We start from the raw sequence: 15580 nt of genomic DNA on the forward strand, positions 1-15580 counted from the left end.
CATCACGATTATCTTTTGCTTTGATGGTTTGCAATAACACTTTGCTAATTCAACCCATCATTTACTGCTTTTCAGCTTATAGTGACAATCAGGGAGGCCGCTGGGACCCTAAAACCCTTGTTAGCAAGAGAACAGCTTTAGGCTAGTCATGTGACACCTCTTATTAGCAACCTAGGTTAAGCATGACACAACAGGATCTTACGAAGACACACTGTTTTCTAACCTCATTTGCCTCAGCATCATAACAGCAGTTTAGGAAGAGTGTTCGAGATGAACTTTGACATTTGACTGTAACGACAGATAAGACGTGAGCACCTTTGGATTTTGTAATCTGTTGTTCTGATAATAGACAATGAAATGAAAAGAATAAAAGCGTCAAGGCCTCCGCGGATTTGAGTCTTGTCGATTGAGGTCAGACTTGATCAATTTAGGGCAAAGTTGAAGTGATACGTAGGTTACTCAAAAGGAAATATGCAGATTTGAGCTATTTGTATTACCTTTTGTTGCTGTCAATGCTGCAAAATTGGAGCTGGCATGAACTTCAAGAAGTTTGTTTAAAACCTTTTGATCCATGCTATCCCCGCGTGATTTGTAAACCTGAATTTAATATGGTCATGGTAGTGAAAATTAATATTTCATGGTAAAAATACAATAAAAATGGTACTGAGAACATGCAAAATGTGCACTATAGGTGCTAAGTGCTCTTTCTCCAAAGAAAGCCCTTGTTTATAATTAATTTCCCCAGGGAAGGTACAAGTCCATTTAAATCCCCCTGTATGTCTGAAAGCAGATCAATGTGACTGAGTTTTATGCAGGTAGAATGTCAGGAGGATTTGACTTAGACAAAACAGGGCCCACACGATGGTGGGTGCTGATTTTTGTTGCTTTATTAGCTCTTACAAACTCTGTTATTTGCAACAAGGCAACCCAGTATAAGTTTACGGTTGGTCTCCAAGCTCCTCTGAACGTTTCCTACCCTTTCAGTTTGCTAAGGTTGGGGTCTGCAATGCAGATTGCAATAGACAAGATTAATGCAAATCCAGCTCTGAGTGGAAATTTCACATTTGACTTTGTGTACATGGACACAGACTGTAACGCAAAACTTTCACTTCAGGGATTCATCGATCAAGTAATGAACCAAAATGCATCAGCTCTATTTGGTCCACCTTGTCCTGAGGAGGCTGAAGTAAGTGTCTTGTTTTGACATTTAATACAGGTCAATTATTATTATTATCATTATTATTAGTAGTAGTAGTAGTAGTAGTATTAGTTGAGTAAGAATTACATGGGGGGGGGGGGACTACTGAAACCCCCACCACACCAATTACATATTCTTTTTATAACAATGTTTTAACAGTGTTTTCAATCATTGATAATGTTTGCATATATGTGTGAGAAAGAGTATTTTCACCAGTGTCTAAATACAACCCCAGTTGAAAAGGTAACTTAACCGTAACAATAACGCAACCTTGTTATTTTTATTTAAGTCGATAAATCATGAAAGTAAAGTAATTATGTCACTTAAAGGGATAATTCAACCAAAATTATATTTTTTTCATTATTTATTCACTTCTAAGTTGTTTCAAACCAGTATGAGTTTCTTTCAGCTGTTCAAGACGATATTTTGAAGAGTGTTGGTAATCAAACAGCTGATGGTGGTAGCTATTGACTTACATAGTTTGGAGGTGAAAAAAAAAAAAAAGTAAATAATGACATTAATTTTGGGGTGAAATTGATAAAGAGCTACATGTATCAGTATTGCAAATCAATAAAGTTTATAAGAAGACATAATGGAAATAAATATGTAATGAGCGAATAAAAATAGAGGATATATTTAAATGCTTTTACATTCACTCATAAAGGTTTTGCATTTCTCTGAGAAACGTTGCATTCACTCACAGTCATTTTGCATTCTATTGTTTTCATGAATTAATTTTTTTTATTATTATTTCATATTTTTAAAACAGCCAAAATTCTTTTAAAAATAGCCGATCCCTTGGAATGATCAAATATGCACACTATTTTAATATGTAAACTAAATATATAAATAAAAATATAAATATATACACATTTAAAATATTTTAATATGAAGTTTTTGCTTATGTCCTTCAGGTCACTGGGCTCCTAGCTTCCACATGGAACATTCCCATGTTCGGCTTTGTTGGCCTTACACCAAAAATGGATAACATTCTGGTGTATGACACTTTTATAAAAATTGTACCTCCAATTAAAAGGGTTGGAGAAATCCTGCTTAAAACACTGGAATTCTTTGGATGGAAGTATGTTGCTATGATCGGAGGAGGTGCGGATACAAACACATGGGACAGTGTTGATGCTCTATGGAAGTCTGTGGAGAAGCAGCTCAGGGCCAAAGTAACAGTGACAGCTAGTATTAAGTTTGATACCAGTGACCCAGAATTGGCAAAGAGAAACTTGCAAATCATCTCTAAAGTTGCAAGAGGTGAGTCAATCGTAGTACAGTACTTATCTTTCAGGGTGGAGTTTACACCTCAGTGTGTAAAACGTGTAAGGTCACAAATGCATCTTGCCCTTATGCCCTCATGGCCTGTTCCTCTTGAAGCAGTTAGTTGGCATAAGAAGAGAGCACTTAATCTGCACTTTAACAGTTACAATATCAAAGTCCTTGATAAATAAGCATTCTTCTCAAGCCCCATTACCTAAAGTGCAGGATATGTTTGCCAGTCATCTGATTGCATAAAGAATCTGAAATATCATATGTGTTAGCGTACCGCTTCTGCATACTATATGAATAACATTTAAGTCTTAATAATGTTTCTATGAGATTATAAAATGTAAGTGTTATTCTTTTCATTCTAGTGGTGGTTGTGCTCGCTAATGCTGAAGATACCATGTCTCTCATGATAGAAGCTGAGAAACAAGTCCTAATGAATGGAGAGTATGTTTTCCTCCTGCTTCAGCAGTTTGAGGTCAGTGGCAATGTGGTGAGTAAATGGTACACAGAAAACGCAGGTGATCTCTCTTAATTTTTCACTGAAAAGTGTATAATAATGCTTAAATAAATAAAATAAAAATTCAAGGTTTAAAAAAAGCTGATAAATGCTAAATATTAAATAATATCAAAGTATGCAATTCAGATGTGTCGACTAGTGGACATTTGTCGGCATTTGAAAACTGAATCAGACTACGGTTGTGACAATTCCTGTTTTCCTTAAACAGAATCCACACTCTCATGTTTTCCCTCATTAGGACACCCTGTGGAAGTCTATGGGTGATGCAAATAAAACAACAATGCTGAAGGCTTTTGACATGGTCTTTGTACTGGCTCAGAAGTCCTATGAAGGGTATGACTACTATGACTTCTTCGAACAGGTTTATGAGAGATTAAAAGGGGCACCATTTTACAGCAACCTGTCGTCAGAAAAAGAGGTGAGAATATTTTATTTGAAAAAAATCATATTTTTTGTAGCCCTTATTTTGATCAGCTTTCAACTAATTTTATTTGATCTATTTGATGCTTTAGGTCAGCTCATACGCTGCCTATTTACATGATGCTGTTCTACTTTATGCAATGGGCCTTAAAGAAGCCTTTAAAAATGGTAAAGACATCCGGCACGGACGAGAGATTCTCCAGAAGCTCAGGGACAGGACCAACATTAGGTTTTACGGTAATTTTGTCTCACGTGCACATGTTTGTACTTTACCTATTGATTGCAAATAACCCAAATAACTTTTTGTTTTCTTTTTTCTTATAAAAGGGGCTTCAGGTCTGGTTCACTTTGATAAATACGGAGAGAGGAACCTTGACTATTCAGTATATGACCTACAACAAACAGAATCGGTCACAAAATTTGTCTCTGTTTTGGACTTTGACAGCCATTCGAAAATGATCAAGTAAGACCAAAAGTTTGCATATGTTAACATTACTTATATTTAACGCTGAAACTCTTGACTATATGAAAAATATCTGTTCTGCAGACCCACATCAAGGTTTTCTAACATTGCATGGAAAAACGGAAAACCTCCACTAGATAATCTGGCCTGTGGTTTTGATAATGAGCTCTGTGAATGGTTAGACAATGGTAAGTGGACATTGATAAATTGTGCATACATACAGTATTTTTATGTATTTGAAATGACATAACATCTTTCCACTTGATTTCAGATATATCTCTGCTGGTTCTGCTGGTGGCTTTGCCTGTGTTAGGAGTGGCAGCAGTGGCTTTGATCGCTTTGTTGACTCTACAGAAGACCCGTCTACAGTCTCGTCTGGAGGAGTCCAACTGGTGGCTTATCAACTACAACGAAATAACTATCCTCAGAGAGCCCAAAGTAAGATGAACTTGTTCTTTTCACTTTGTTTTTAGTGAAAGATTTAGATCTTTACTATAATTACATTTTTAGTTTAGTTTAGTGATTTTGAACAGTCAGACTGAATGTGTTAATAATACAAATGCTAAATAGTTTCTATTATACTTTTAGTTTTACAGTGAAATTCTTAATCAGTTTGCATCAGTCTTTCTAATTATGTTGCTTTAGCAGAAATAACAACACCAAACCAAATGGCAATACCATCAATGTATATGTAAAATCTGAATGTAGTATAAACCAGCCTTGACAAACATGCTAATCTCACTAACTCTAAACTGGTCTTTTTTAGCAGGGTGAGTGAAAGTTTGTTAGAGTGACAGTACGTGTACTAACATGTACTTATAGTGTACTTACAGTGTATTTATCTAAGAAAGTTCTGGTAATACAAGGTAACTACATGGGGTAGGGTTAGGTTTAGGGGTAGGTTCAGAGTTAGTAGTACCTAGTTATTACATAGTTGTTGTAATTACTATAATAAGTACATAGTATGTACATGAGGAACAGGACTGTAAAATAAAGTGCTACCGTATTATGTTATGTGTATGTACTATGAAAATGCCATCGTATTTTAATGCCAGAACATTGACACATAAACTGCAGTATTATTTTGGGTTATATAGGTAACACAAACACTGTCTGTAAGCACAACGCCAAGCAAATGTGGAAGCAGTGGCTCTCAATCCATGCTCTCCTCAAATAGCTGTAGTACTAGAGAAGCCATCTACGCTACTATTGGACTCTATCAGGTACAAACTCTGATTCACATGTAAGAAAATAATGTCTTACATGTTAAACCCAGATATTTCAACTAACTCACTCGCTTTGCTCATGGTGCAGGGCAACGAAGTGGGGATAAAGTATTTGAAAAACCAAATCATCACTGATGTCAAGAAGCCATCGATCATTGCAGAGTTCAACATGGTAAAATTCCCAATATTTTCAGAGATTCAGTGAAGTCACAGGCCAATAGTATGCTAATGCTCTAATGCTTGTGTTTATCCCTGCTGTAGGTGAAAGAAATGAAACACGAGAACTTAGTACAGTTCATCGGTCTGTGCATCGAGCCACCAAATATCTGTATCGTAATGCAATACTGCAAGAAAGGAAGCTTGAAGGTGTGTATATTGTATACTGTAAAAAAAAAAACTTTTTTAACGTTGTAAATATAACAAATATTACTGGAGTACTAAATTAAATATGATATCAGTTTCAGTCACTTCAGTACTTCTAAATGTTATGTTTAATTCAATATGTTTCTTTCAGTTTCTTTGTAATTGTGGAACTTATTAGCAATTTCTGAGTGAAAATTGTCTCTACATTCAGTTTTCTTCAATGTAAGGTTAAGAACCATTCCAATCTCTTGAAAAATTATAGGAACCAGTTCTTGCATATCTATTATTCCACCATTGTGGACAGTTTTCCTTGATTTATTCTTCATCACACCATACTAAAAAACTGTGAATGTATAATGTTTAGTGTATCAAAAACATACTGTGCTACAAGTTTAGTCTAACACTGTTATTTTGAATACAAAACAAGCAGTGCAATTTCTATTGCATTTGCATTAAATATATATTGCATAAACAAATATGTATTGAATTTATGCTGCCATAAAAGATTGTACAATAAAAATAAATAAATGGAAAATCTGAGAAATGAGAACTTGGATTGAAAATAAGATTGAAATAATCTTAAAATGGTCTCATTGTTTGTCAAAAGAATCTGTATTGTAAGTCATCAACAGACTCTAAGTATATTTGGCATTCTGCTTTTAAAACATCAGGATGTTCTTGGGAACAGTGAAATTGATCTGGACTGGATGTTCAAATTGTCCTTTGCTTATGACATTGTTAATGTGAGTATGTTGTTTTAATGTAGTATCCTTCATTGCATTAGATTATCTAGATTTCTAGTTTGCATATTCACTTGGAAAATCTTGATCTTCAAATCTTGAACAACACTGGTCCAAAAGCGAGACCTTTTATTTTGGTATGTTCCCAACAGGGCATGGAGTACATACATAAGAGCAGCCTGAAGTCTCATGGAAATCTGAGGCCCAGTACGTGTCTGGTGGACAGCAGGCTGCAGATCAAACTCTCCGGCTTTGGCTTGTGGGAGTTCAAAAACGGTACCAAACACAAAATGATCTCAATGGAGAATCCAAATTATGAAGAGATGTACTACACTGCTCCTGAGTTTTTGAGAGAGGTCTACTACCCTTTCAATGGGACCCAGAAAGGAGACGTCTTTAGCTTTGCCATAATCATGGGAGAGCTGATACACAGTTCAGAGGCGGGCCCATATCATGATGTTCATCTGGAACCAAAAGGTAATGCCTGTGTTGTGTTTCTTAACATGTATTAGTCTGGTTGCCACCATTGCACCCAATTTTCCATTCCTTATCCAGTTGGATTAAGTTTGGCCTTTCAGTATTTTTTATTTCATTCTTTAGAGATTATCAAGCAGTTAAGGACTCCAATAAGTGACGAGCTCCTTAGACCATCCTTGTCTGCTGACATCTGTGATGAACGTCTCATCCCTTTGCTAAAAGCCTGCTGGAGTGAGAACCCAGACCACAGACCCCCATTCATTAGGATCAGGAGACAACTACGTCAGGCATGTCCTGAAAGGTGCATGTTTTATGTAGCTGTCTGTCCATTGCTCATGACCCTCCTAAATATACATTTTAATTTGATTTACTATGTGCTGATTTATCATTTTCCTAGCCATGTTAACATCCTAGACAACATGGTGAGCAAACTGGAGAATTATGCCAATCATCTGGAAGAAGTCGTGAAAGAGAGAACCAATCAGCTCACAGCAGAAAAGAGTAGAGCTGATAAGCTTCTATCTAGCATGCTGCCAAAGTAAACAAACCTTGTTAGTATCATTGGGACAATGACATTTTGTTAATGTACTTTTCATTACTCATTATCAGTTAGCAAAATAATTGCCATAAAAGCAGTTACATACTTGATTCTTATATCGTCTATTTGGGTAGTTGACATAAAATACTTTAGAGAATCCAAATGTATTTTATGTTTTAAAAATGTTCTCAAATTTTATTATACATGTATTTTTAGGAGTCATTATTAATTGGGAAACCATATCAGTTATTATATTTTATTACACCATAGAGCTATTTATAATGTGAGGATGAAAGGTGCTTAACGTGTTTTTTTTAATAAGACTGAGATGGGAGGAAAAATGTTTTCACAAACAATTTGTGTTCCACAGGAAACACTTTTGTGTTTGCTCGCAAAACATTTGCACAAAACTTGTATGACTTTTACATGTAAAAATTATTAAATCCCACCCGCCCCAAATAATTGCCTTGTTGTGAAAAAGTATTGCTATCCTCCAAGAAACTTTGTGTTAGTTTGCAAACCATTTGCGTTTTATTGCAAAAGCACAGAAATACAATTATTTCTCTCACCTCATATCTTTATATTTTAGACGTTTTTGTGAGTACTGCAAAGTTTCTTGGGGGAATCATCTAATATTTTTCTTTTTATCTCCACATCCCCTTAGGGACTTTTTACATTGTTTCTTATACATTCATATACATTTTGACCTAAAATGTCAGTGTTGATAAAACCTCTTGGTTATGGGTCCGCTGATGGCAGTGTGTTCGTACAGGTATATTGCTGATCAATTAATGTCTGGAAAACCAGTGGAGCCCAAAAGTTATGACATGGTGACCATTTTCTTCTCTGACATTGTGGGTTTCACCGCCATGTGCTCCATTAGCTCAGCTCTGGAGGTGGTCACCATCCTCAATGACCTCTACAGTCTTTTCGATGAGATCATCAAGCTATATGATGTCTACAAGGTAAATAAAACAATATTCACTTTGAAACGCAACTCTGCCCATTCAAGCTCTGCTGGTGTGCTTGTCAAAATATTCGGACTGAATGCATTAACATTAAAACATGTAGGTGGAGACTATAGGGGATGCATGTGACATGAATGGAAGAAGGACTTAATGAATGCTTCTTGATGTTTTAATGTTTTAATGAGCATATATTTCTATCAATACAATTTTATTTCTAGTTCATCATATTGACTTATTTCTTAATGTTATTTCTGTGGTAGGTGGAGACTATAGGGGATGCATATATGGTGGCCAGTGGACTGCCTATCAGTAACGGTACTCGTCATGCTGAGGAGATCTCAACTATTGCACTCCACTTCCTATCTGCCATCAAAAGGTTCAAAATTAGGCATCTGCCTAATGAAAAATTGGCCTTACGGATTGGGATCAATTCTGGTATGGAAGTATACACTATTAGTCATTTGAGTGACGTGTGTGATGTGACGTGTAGCCAAGTATGGTGTCCCATACTTGGAATTTGTGCTCTCCATTTAACCAATCCAAGTGACTAATGAACAAACACACACAGACACACCATGAACACACACCCAGAGCAGTGGGCAGCCATTTTTGCTGCGGCACCAGGAGAGCAGTTGGGGGTTCGATGCCTTACTCAAGGGTCTCACCTCAGTCGTGGTACTGAGGATGGAAAAGAGCACTGTACAATGATCTGATGAATGGCGCTGACTTATATAATGGTCAGCTCCGGCCTTTCTGGTGGGCTGAAGCACCACTGGTTTGTGCAGCTACACAAACGTGAACAAATCAGGCTTCAGTAAAGAGTAAAACAGGAGTTTTCCCCATATGCGTTTTTATGTAATGCTTGATGCAATGCCCTTATCTCAGGGAACCGAGGTTACATTAGTAACCAGAGCGTTTTCTGTCCTTTAAATATACAGGCCCAGTGGTTGCTGGAGTTGTAGGCAGTACAATGCCCCGATACTGTTTATTTGGTGATACTGTGAACACAGCTTCTAGGATGGAGAGCAACAGTCTTCGTAAGGACTTTCCTCATTTTTAGCAGCTATAAGTTATTTCACCTATATTTAATCAGTCAACATAATAATAATAATAATGGATTTCCTTCTCAGCACTGAGAATCCATGTCTCCCAGAGCACTGCTGATATTCTCTTCAAGATGGGAAATTTTGAACTGGAGGAGAGGGGCGATATAGAAATAAAGGTATAATGTGAAATAATTATTAAATAATTGTATAATGCCACTTTTTATACAGTGGGCTCCAAAAGTCTAAGATCACACTAACTATGATCTATTTTTCCCCCATACAAACCTGGAAATAAGATCTATGTTTTAGGATTGAAAACAATATAAAACAAAGAAATGTTATGATGTAAATTATATTAATATAGTATTTTTAATATGGAGGCCTCAAACTTGTATGTACAGTTAACAGTGTTTACTGTTATGCCATGTCTGTGCATCTATTCATATTTCTGCTGTATTTTCTAGGGAAAGGGAAGACAGAAAACGTTCTGGTTGATAAGCAAATCTGGATTCAGTTTTTCACCCATTGGCCAGGACTGTGATGCAAGTCCCAAGTAAGGAACAGATGTAAGTATCAAGCCACTTACGTTTTTTTATAGATTTCTATATTTTATATCAACATATATATATATATATATATATATATATATATATATATATATATATATATATATATATATATATATATATATATATATATAGTAGCACAGTTTGAGGTGTTCATGCTAATTAAAAGGAAGTGCTTTATGAAGACCTGACACACTGTTTTTGGACAGTCTTGCTATGTCATATCTAAACAGGAGAAAAACAAAGCAACCCCAATGAATGATGGAGGCAGAAGAGCGATCCAGAGGATTCCAGACATGGCTAAAATGACAGAAATACACACACTTACTGTACCCGATATCTAGTTTGACCATGATTTGATATATACTCTTGGATTATAGGACATTATCACAAAAAACAACAATTTTATTTAAAATGTATTTTTTTTTTTTTTTACATTTCAAAATATTTTATACGTATATCATGCAAACAAGATAAAAACAAGAATATGTCTCTTTCTGTTCAACTAAAGATTAACAATTGATAATACCTTCTTCAGAGATTATTTTCTCGTTCTACCAATATTCATGCAAGGAATACCCAAATAAAAAACTGTAAAAAAAAAATGAAAAAAAAATGCAAGTGAACATTGCAAAGGAATACACTCCCTGAGACACGTATGGTTGCTGTGTGTGGGTGTATTCATGCATGCGTGTCTATTTTGAAATATTTGTCTGTAATTGTATGAGTGCAAAGGCATGATTCATTGCATTTGAGTGACCTACATCTGGCCCCATTACCAACTGAAATATCCTAAATATTCATTCAGTAGAAATATGGCCAGCAGACACAGAAATGGGCCTGTTAAATAGAAGAACAAGAACAGGAAATATTTAACATTATATCAAGAACTTGACTTGGTTATGTTTGATAAGATCGTTTCAAATTTGAAAAAAAAAGGATTTTTAATGAATATAAAATCAGCTGTAATGCTGTAAAACGGTGGTGTACTTAAATATAGAATATATAAATATATGAAAATCATGTGTCCTGCATTGCATTGATAGTTCTAACTTACCTGCAGGATGAATATAACTAGAGGAGTGTTGTGCTGTAAACAGAGTTATGAGGTTTTAAATACATGTTATTGAATATCAAATTGGAATCATGCAGAAGTCAAAATCTTAAATACCTCTGACTTGAAACTCCATAGTCAGGATCCCTCCATTAGGATCAGGCTCAAATTCAGTGCTTCTTGATGTACATGGAGTCTTGGATAGAGTTAAGAAGAGTTTCAATGGAGACAGAAATCTATTTAAAACTACAGTGCAACAGCTTTAAATTGATACAGATACTCACCGGCTGACAGAATAGCTTTTCCCCATCACATACTTGGACCTCACAATGGAGCCACACGGTGGAAACTTTCTCTAGCCGCTGGAAGCGGAACGAGTTGAACTTGAACATGGACCGACTGTCTTTCGCATTTTCAAATATGATGACTGTGTTGTCTAAAGAGCAGCTGTCAACCAAGAGCAAATATATTAGAGCAGTATTGAATCAAAGTAACATGAATCAAAATAGTCTGAACTGACAATAAAACGTTACCTGTTCTGAATTAAAGTCCACCGTTTCTTGTCTGTTGAAAATGGAGTAGGTGTTGCCCAGCAATTTGTTATTACTACTTTGAATCTATAGACATTAAATAAAGAGTCTTTTATACTGACTGTGCATTTGATCAAATTACACAACTTTTTTTGAGCAACTCACCGATTACTGAGTCCTTTTGCTTCAATGCCAATGAAAACCTCAGATCCGATCTCTGATGTGTCAATCACATATGGTGCATCTTTTGCATAGAGGAACTTTGAGTTCTACAAACCCCAAAGAAAAAAACACACACTCAAATTCAGGGTTTTATATAATTAATATATTTGTAAAACTAAAATATATATATATTATTAATTTTATTTTACAAATATATAATAACATGTATAATAAAAATACAATACTACATTTTTTTAATTGATTTTTATTATTTTATTATATATTTAATAAGGCATTTTCAATAATTGTTGGGGGAAAATAGCGCACAAATAACATGGAAATATTTTTTTTTCTTTTGTATATTCGTCATCACTGGACACTTTTAAGGAGAGCGTAAGTACTCACTGTGAACACATTCATAGACAACTGAGACTTAAAAGAACCTAAACTCCCGTTGTTGACATAAACTGTTGCCACTCTGGAAGAAGCAGAGGGTTTAGTAAAGACGCTGCAAGTCAACGGTCAGAATGCACAGGCTCTATGAAATCTACACCTACTAGACTTGACGTCAGTGTAACGGGATCTACCTTTGGCTAAAAACAGCATTGTTGACCAGATAAGCCGCTTTATAAGTGCAGCTGAATGTGTAGTTGACGGGCTGGTTCCGGACAGTGAGAGAGGAGTCGTTGGATACTATTGAGTTATAGAATATGTACCGTGGGTCTTTGCCTCCTACATACTGAGAGGAAGATAGAAGCCAATAAATTTTCAACTCTTTTTCTGATTAAATAATTGTTAGGATACATTAAACCAATCAAACGGCTCACCTCGGACAGGGTGCCGCAGTAGGAGTAATTTTTTGGAGTCAGGTCTGGGATGGTGAAACGATAGAAGCCCGGAGTGTTAATGCCGTTGTAGCACATGCCGCCCAGTGACAGCTGGCCAATCTCCCATCCATATGGACATTCGGGCACGTTTGCAATGATGGCATTGGGAAAACATGACACCATGACGTAATCTGAAACAGATGACAAATTGGTCTGTCAGGATTATCTAGCCAGTTAAATCATGCCTACAACAAATACACAGCCTTTTGATCCACAATGAGAGGAGATGTTAAAAATATGAAGCATTTACCAGCTTTCTGAGGGGCACAGGCCCATGTCATGGGGAGGAGAATGAAGATTACACCAACAGCTGCCATTTTATAACTCTGAACAAAGAGTGCACTGTTACATTTACCTAAAATGTCTCTGTTCAAGATTTTATACATGATACAAGCACACTCAAGACCTGGATTATCTATATTTAATGCTAACGTGATTATTTTCAATACAATAGCACCATAATATTTGAGTTACAATTAATGTTCATACCATCCCAATGCAGAATCTAGAAGAAGCGTTGGCTCAGGTCTCTAGCAGAAGGTTTGCATAGTTCCTGTGCAGATCTTCTGCATGCAAATGATGATAAATCCTAAAAGCAGAGTTCATTGAAGTCGGCACAAGAGCTGCTTTATAGCTCCACAGGTAGGCTGTAACCCCCCTCGCTTCTTTGGTCAGCCAGTCTGGTGAGGACTTTTGGTGATAGCATTGTGAAGGAAAGCACAAAAGCTCTCTGTGCTGGCCAGACATTGACTTTTAAATGACCAGCTCTCAAGGGGAAAGACCATTTTCTCATCTTTAATCAAAAACATGGTCATTTTGTCCATTACTATTTCATTTCCACATAAAATGAAACTCCCAGCAACATTTCAGCCCTTCATATGAGTTTCTGATATAGGACCTCTCTGTTGTCAAAGATCATTCCTACCTGCAAATTCTGGTTTCTACTTGAAGATCTAATAGAAATGGGCATCTTTTTTCAGAGAGTTTGAAAATTAGCTTCCAATTTACACTCATTCCAGGTTATGTAATACTTCTCGTCTCTGCCAGGCGGACATGCTGATCAGTGGATTGCCATCAGTAGATATCTAATGCGCCCTAGTCATGCCAGACTGCCTCTTAAAGAGGCCCAGTGTCATTAAGGTCAGCCTCATTGAGCTTAGCCAAAACAGTAATACAGCTGTGCACAATCTTCATGCTGTTTATTTAGAGTGAAAGGACAGTAATTGGCGTCATTAATGGATAAAGATCACGCAAAAATTTAAATCTGCTGAAAATGTACTCGCCCTTAGACCATCCAAGATTTAGATGAGGTGGTTTCTTCTTCAGAAGACATTTGGAGAAGTTTAGCACTTGCTCAAAAATGGATCCTCTGCAGTGAATGGGTGCAATCAGAATGAGAGTCCAAACGGCTGATAAAAACACAACAATATTATACCCAGAAGCAATAGTTTGATGTAAAATGATTTATCACAATAACCTACAAGTAATTCACATAAAGTCCATTAATTAATGCATCGTTAAGTGAAAAGCTACATTGTGGCATAGACAACCCACAACCCTTTACAGGAACTTACAATGCAATGCAGGTCAGGAAACAAGCTTTTTCCGGAACCCTGAATCTGACTGATAACGATTCATGGCAGCAGGGGCACTTAGATCCAAAATATACCACCCAAGTCATCACCCATGAACTGGCAATGTCACACAACCCAAAAACATCACACTTGGGAATTGGTCTACAAAGAGCCTTTAAGATTTCTGTAATCAAACATACGATGCAGAATGTATAGATGGGGCCTGTATAGATCAAGATGGGCCCCCTGATAAGGTAAGAAGACTGAAGACAAGCACACACAATCTGATAGTCAAAGGATGTGCCATTCACAGAGATTGTGTTTCAGCCTCCAAGGAAAGCAGGGCACTTAGAGAAGCAGCATTTATCCTCAGACAGTGTGTCTCCTTAAATTTGAGGACAGGCAAGTATCCCTGTTTAGCCTTTCTTCATGTGTATGAATCATGAATACGAGGTCAGCAGGTTCAGGTTCAATTAAAACTTAATCTCTGTGTGGAAGTTATTGTAGACAGATGTGTTTCAAAGATACTGTGTTCATATATAAAGAGCAGGGTTTATTATGACTTGGAGTAGACAGTTATATTGTAATGTTAGTATAACATTATATTTCAAATCATAAAATAGTCCCTACATTCTTTACGAATGTTTATTAAGAATCAGCTTCTCTGTATTGTATTGCACCTATATATATATATATATATATATATATATATATATATATATATATATGTGTGTGTGTGTGTGTGTGTGTGTGTGTGTGTGTGTGTGTGTGTGTGTGTGTGTGTGTGTGTGTGTGTGTGTGTGTGTGTGTATTTTACTTAGCTTTTTTGACAAATATACTCCTTAAGAATTTGATTTTTGCTGTGTTGTAAAAAGATAATGTTATAGGCTTTAAACATAACGACCATTTTTTAACAAATTAGGGTGATGGTAAAGAGAAATAAAAGGAGTGTGTATTTTATAAATAACTATTTTATAAGATCAAAAACTACACACAGCCAAAATTCGCTAATTACTGGTGCTGATGTAAAATGATCAGATGAAGACAGCACAGGCCCTGATATCCCACGTGATAAAATTATAGCACAGCAAAGGCTACTTTCTCTTGTGCTCATTATCATGAGAATGGAGACCACTGGGATACATTAGAGTTCAATGCCTGAGAAAAAAAACAATGGTAGATGCAAATCAACTCTGAGGCCCAGAGCCCAGGGACAGCTAGCGTTTCAGCTGACTATGAAGAGCCTTCCAGGTGTTCAAGCTGTTCGGATGTCCCGAGACTCCTTTGTGTTATGTAATATCAGGTGTGCATGCCATACCATGAACAATGCTAAATATTTCTGCATTCCTTGTGAAGCTTTAACAACCAAGTTCTAAATATGCAATCAAGGACAATCTCCTGTAAAGCACACAGGAGGCCTCTGCAAATTTCTAAAGCCTTAAGATGACTTCAAATGATTTAAAATAAGACAAAAACAAGCATTAAAATAAGTTAAAACAACTTAAAATAAATATATATGTTGTCGCCCTCTTTGAAAAACCTGGATATATGAGAAAGAATAGTGATTTCTAAGCCT

The 15580-nt window shown here is 36.2% G+C and overlaps 2 protein-coding genes across 5 annotated transcripts; one reads left to right on the forward strand and one right to left on the reverse strand.

Moving 5' to 3' along the window:
- The first annotated feature begins 863 nt into the window (after window positions 1–863).
- On the forward strand, window positions 864–10138 carry gucy2g (guanylate cyclase 2g). Of its 3 annotated transcripts, XM_026276511.1 has the most exons (21): window positions 864–1186; window positions 2113–2461; window positions 2839–2963; window positions 3229–3408; window positions 3503–3647; window positions 3738–3873; window positions 3958–4061; window positions 4145–4311; window positions 4971–5096; window positions 5188–5271; window positions 5361–5465; window positions 6134–6205; window positions 6355–6679; window positions 6803–6980; window positions 7077–7217; window positions 7990–8182; window positions 8446–8620; window positions 9124–9222; window positions 9316–9407; window positions 9696–9797; window positions 10007–10138. In XM_026276511.1, exons 1-20 carry the CDS (start codon window positions 1007–1009, stop codon window positions 9786–9788), a joined length of 3069 nt encoding a protein of 1022 aa, XP_026132296.1. In that variant the 5' UTR covers window positions 864–1006; the 3' UTR covers window positions 9789–9797; window positions 10007–10138. The 3 variants fall into 3 exon arrangements, with proteins under 3 accessions (XP_026132296.1, XP_026132298.1, XP_026132297.1); XM_026276513.1 differs by lacking the exon at window positions 7077–7217; XM_026276512.1 differs by lacking the exon at window positions 6134–6205 and having other exon boundaries at window positions 10007–10137.
- Window positions 10139–10203: 65 nt separating this feature from the next.
- tectb (tectorin beta) lies at window positions 10204–13014 on the reverse strand. 2 transcript variants are annotated; one of them, XM_026276516.1, is made up of 11 exons: window positions 12920–13014; window positions 12681–12756; window positions 12371–12561; window positions 12131–12282; window positions 11949–12021; window positions 11547–11650; window positions 11385–11468; window positions 11136–11298; window positions 10969–11047; window positions 10855–10887; window positions 10210–10637 (listed from the first exon to the last, which is right to left on the reverse strand). In XM_026276516.1, exons 1-11 carry the CDS (start codon window positions 12920–12922, stop codon window positions 10573–10575), a joined length of 1023 nt encoding a protein of 340 aa, XP_026132301.1. In that variant the 5' UTR covers window positions 12923–13014; the 3' UTR covers window positions 10210–10572. The 2 variants fall into 2 exon arrangements, with proteins under 2 accessions (XP_026132300.1, XP_026132301.1); XM_026276515.1 differs by having other exon boundaries at window positions 10204–10887.
- Window positions 13015–15580: the final 2566 nt, after the last annotated feature.

Source organism: Carassius auratus, chromosome 12 (assembly GCF_003368295.1).
Source record: "Carassius auratus strain Wakin chromosome 12, ASM336829v1, whole genome shotgun sequence".
In the NCBI taxonomy this organism is placed as follows: domain Eukaryota; kingdom Metazoa; phylum Chordata; class Actinopteri; order Cypriniformes; family Cyprinidae; genus Carassius; species Carassius auratus.

Bases quoted from the DNA above. Each gene is read 5' to 3' on its own strand.
- tectb (XM_026276515.1), bottom strand. The intron at 11,651-11,948 runs GTGAGTACTTAC...TGGGGTTTGTAG, and splicing joins TGTCTATGAATGTGTTCACA to AACTCAAAGTTCCTCTATGC. The intron at 11,299-11,384 runs GTAACGTTTTAT...CTTGGTTGACAG, and splicing joins TGGACTTTAATTCAGAACAG to CTGCTCTTTAGACAACACAG.
- gucy2g (XM_026276511.1), top strand. From the start codon at position 1,007: ATGCAGATTGCAATAGACAAGATTAATGCAAATCCAGCTCTGAGTGGA. The intron at 4,312-4,970 runs GTAAGATGAACT...TGGGTTATATAG, and splicing joins CTATCCTCAGAGAGCCCAAA to GTAACACAAACACTGTCTGT. The intron at 6,206-6,354 runs GTGAGTATGTTG...TGTTCCCAACAG, and splicing joins TTGCTTATGACATTGTTAAT to GGCATGGAGTACATACATAA.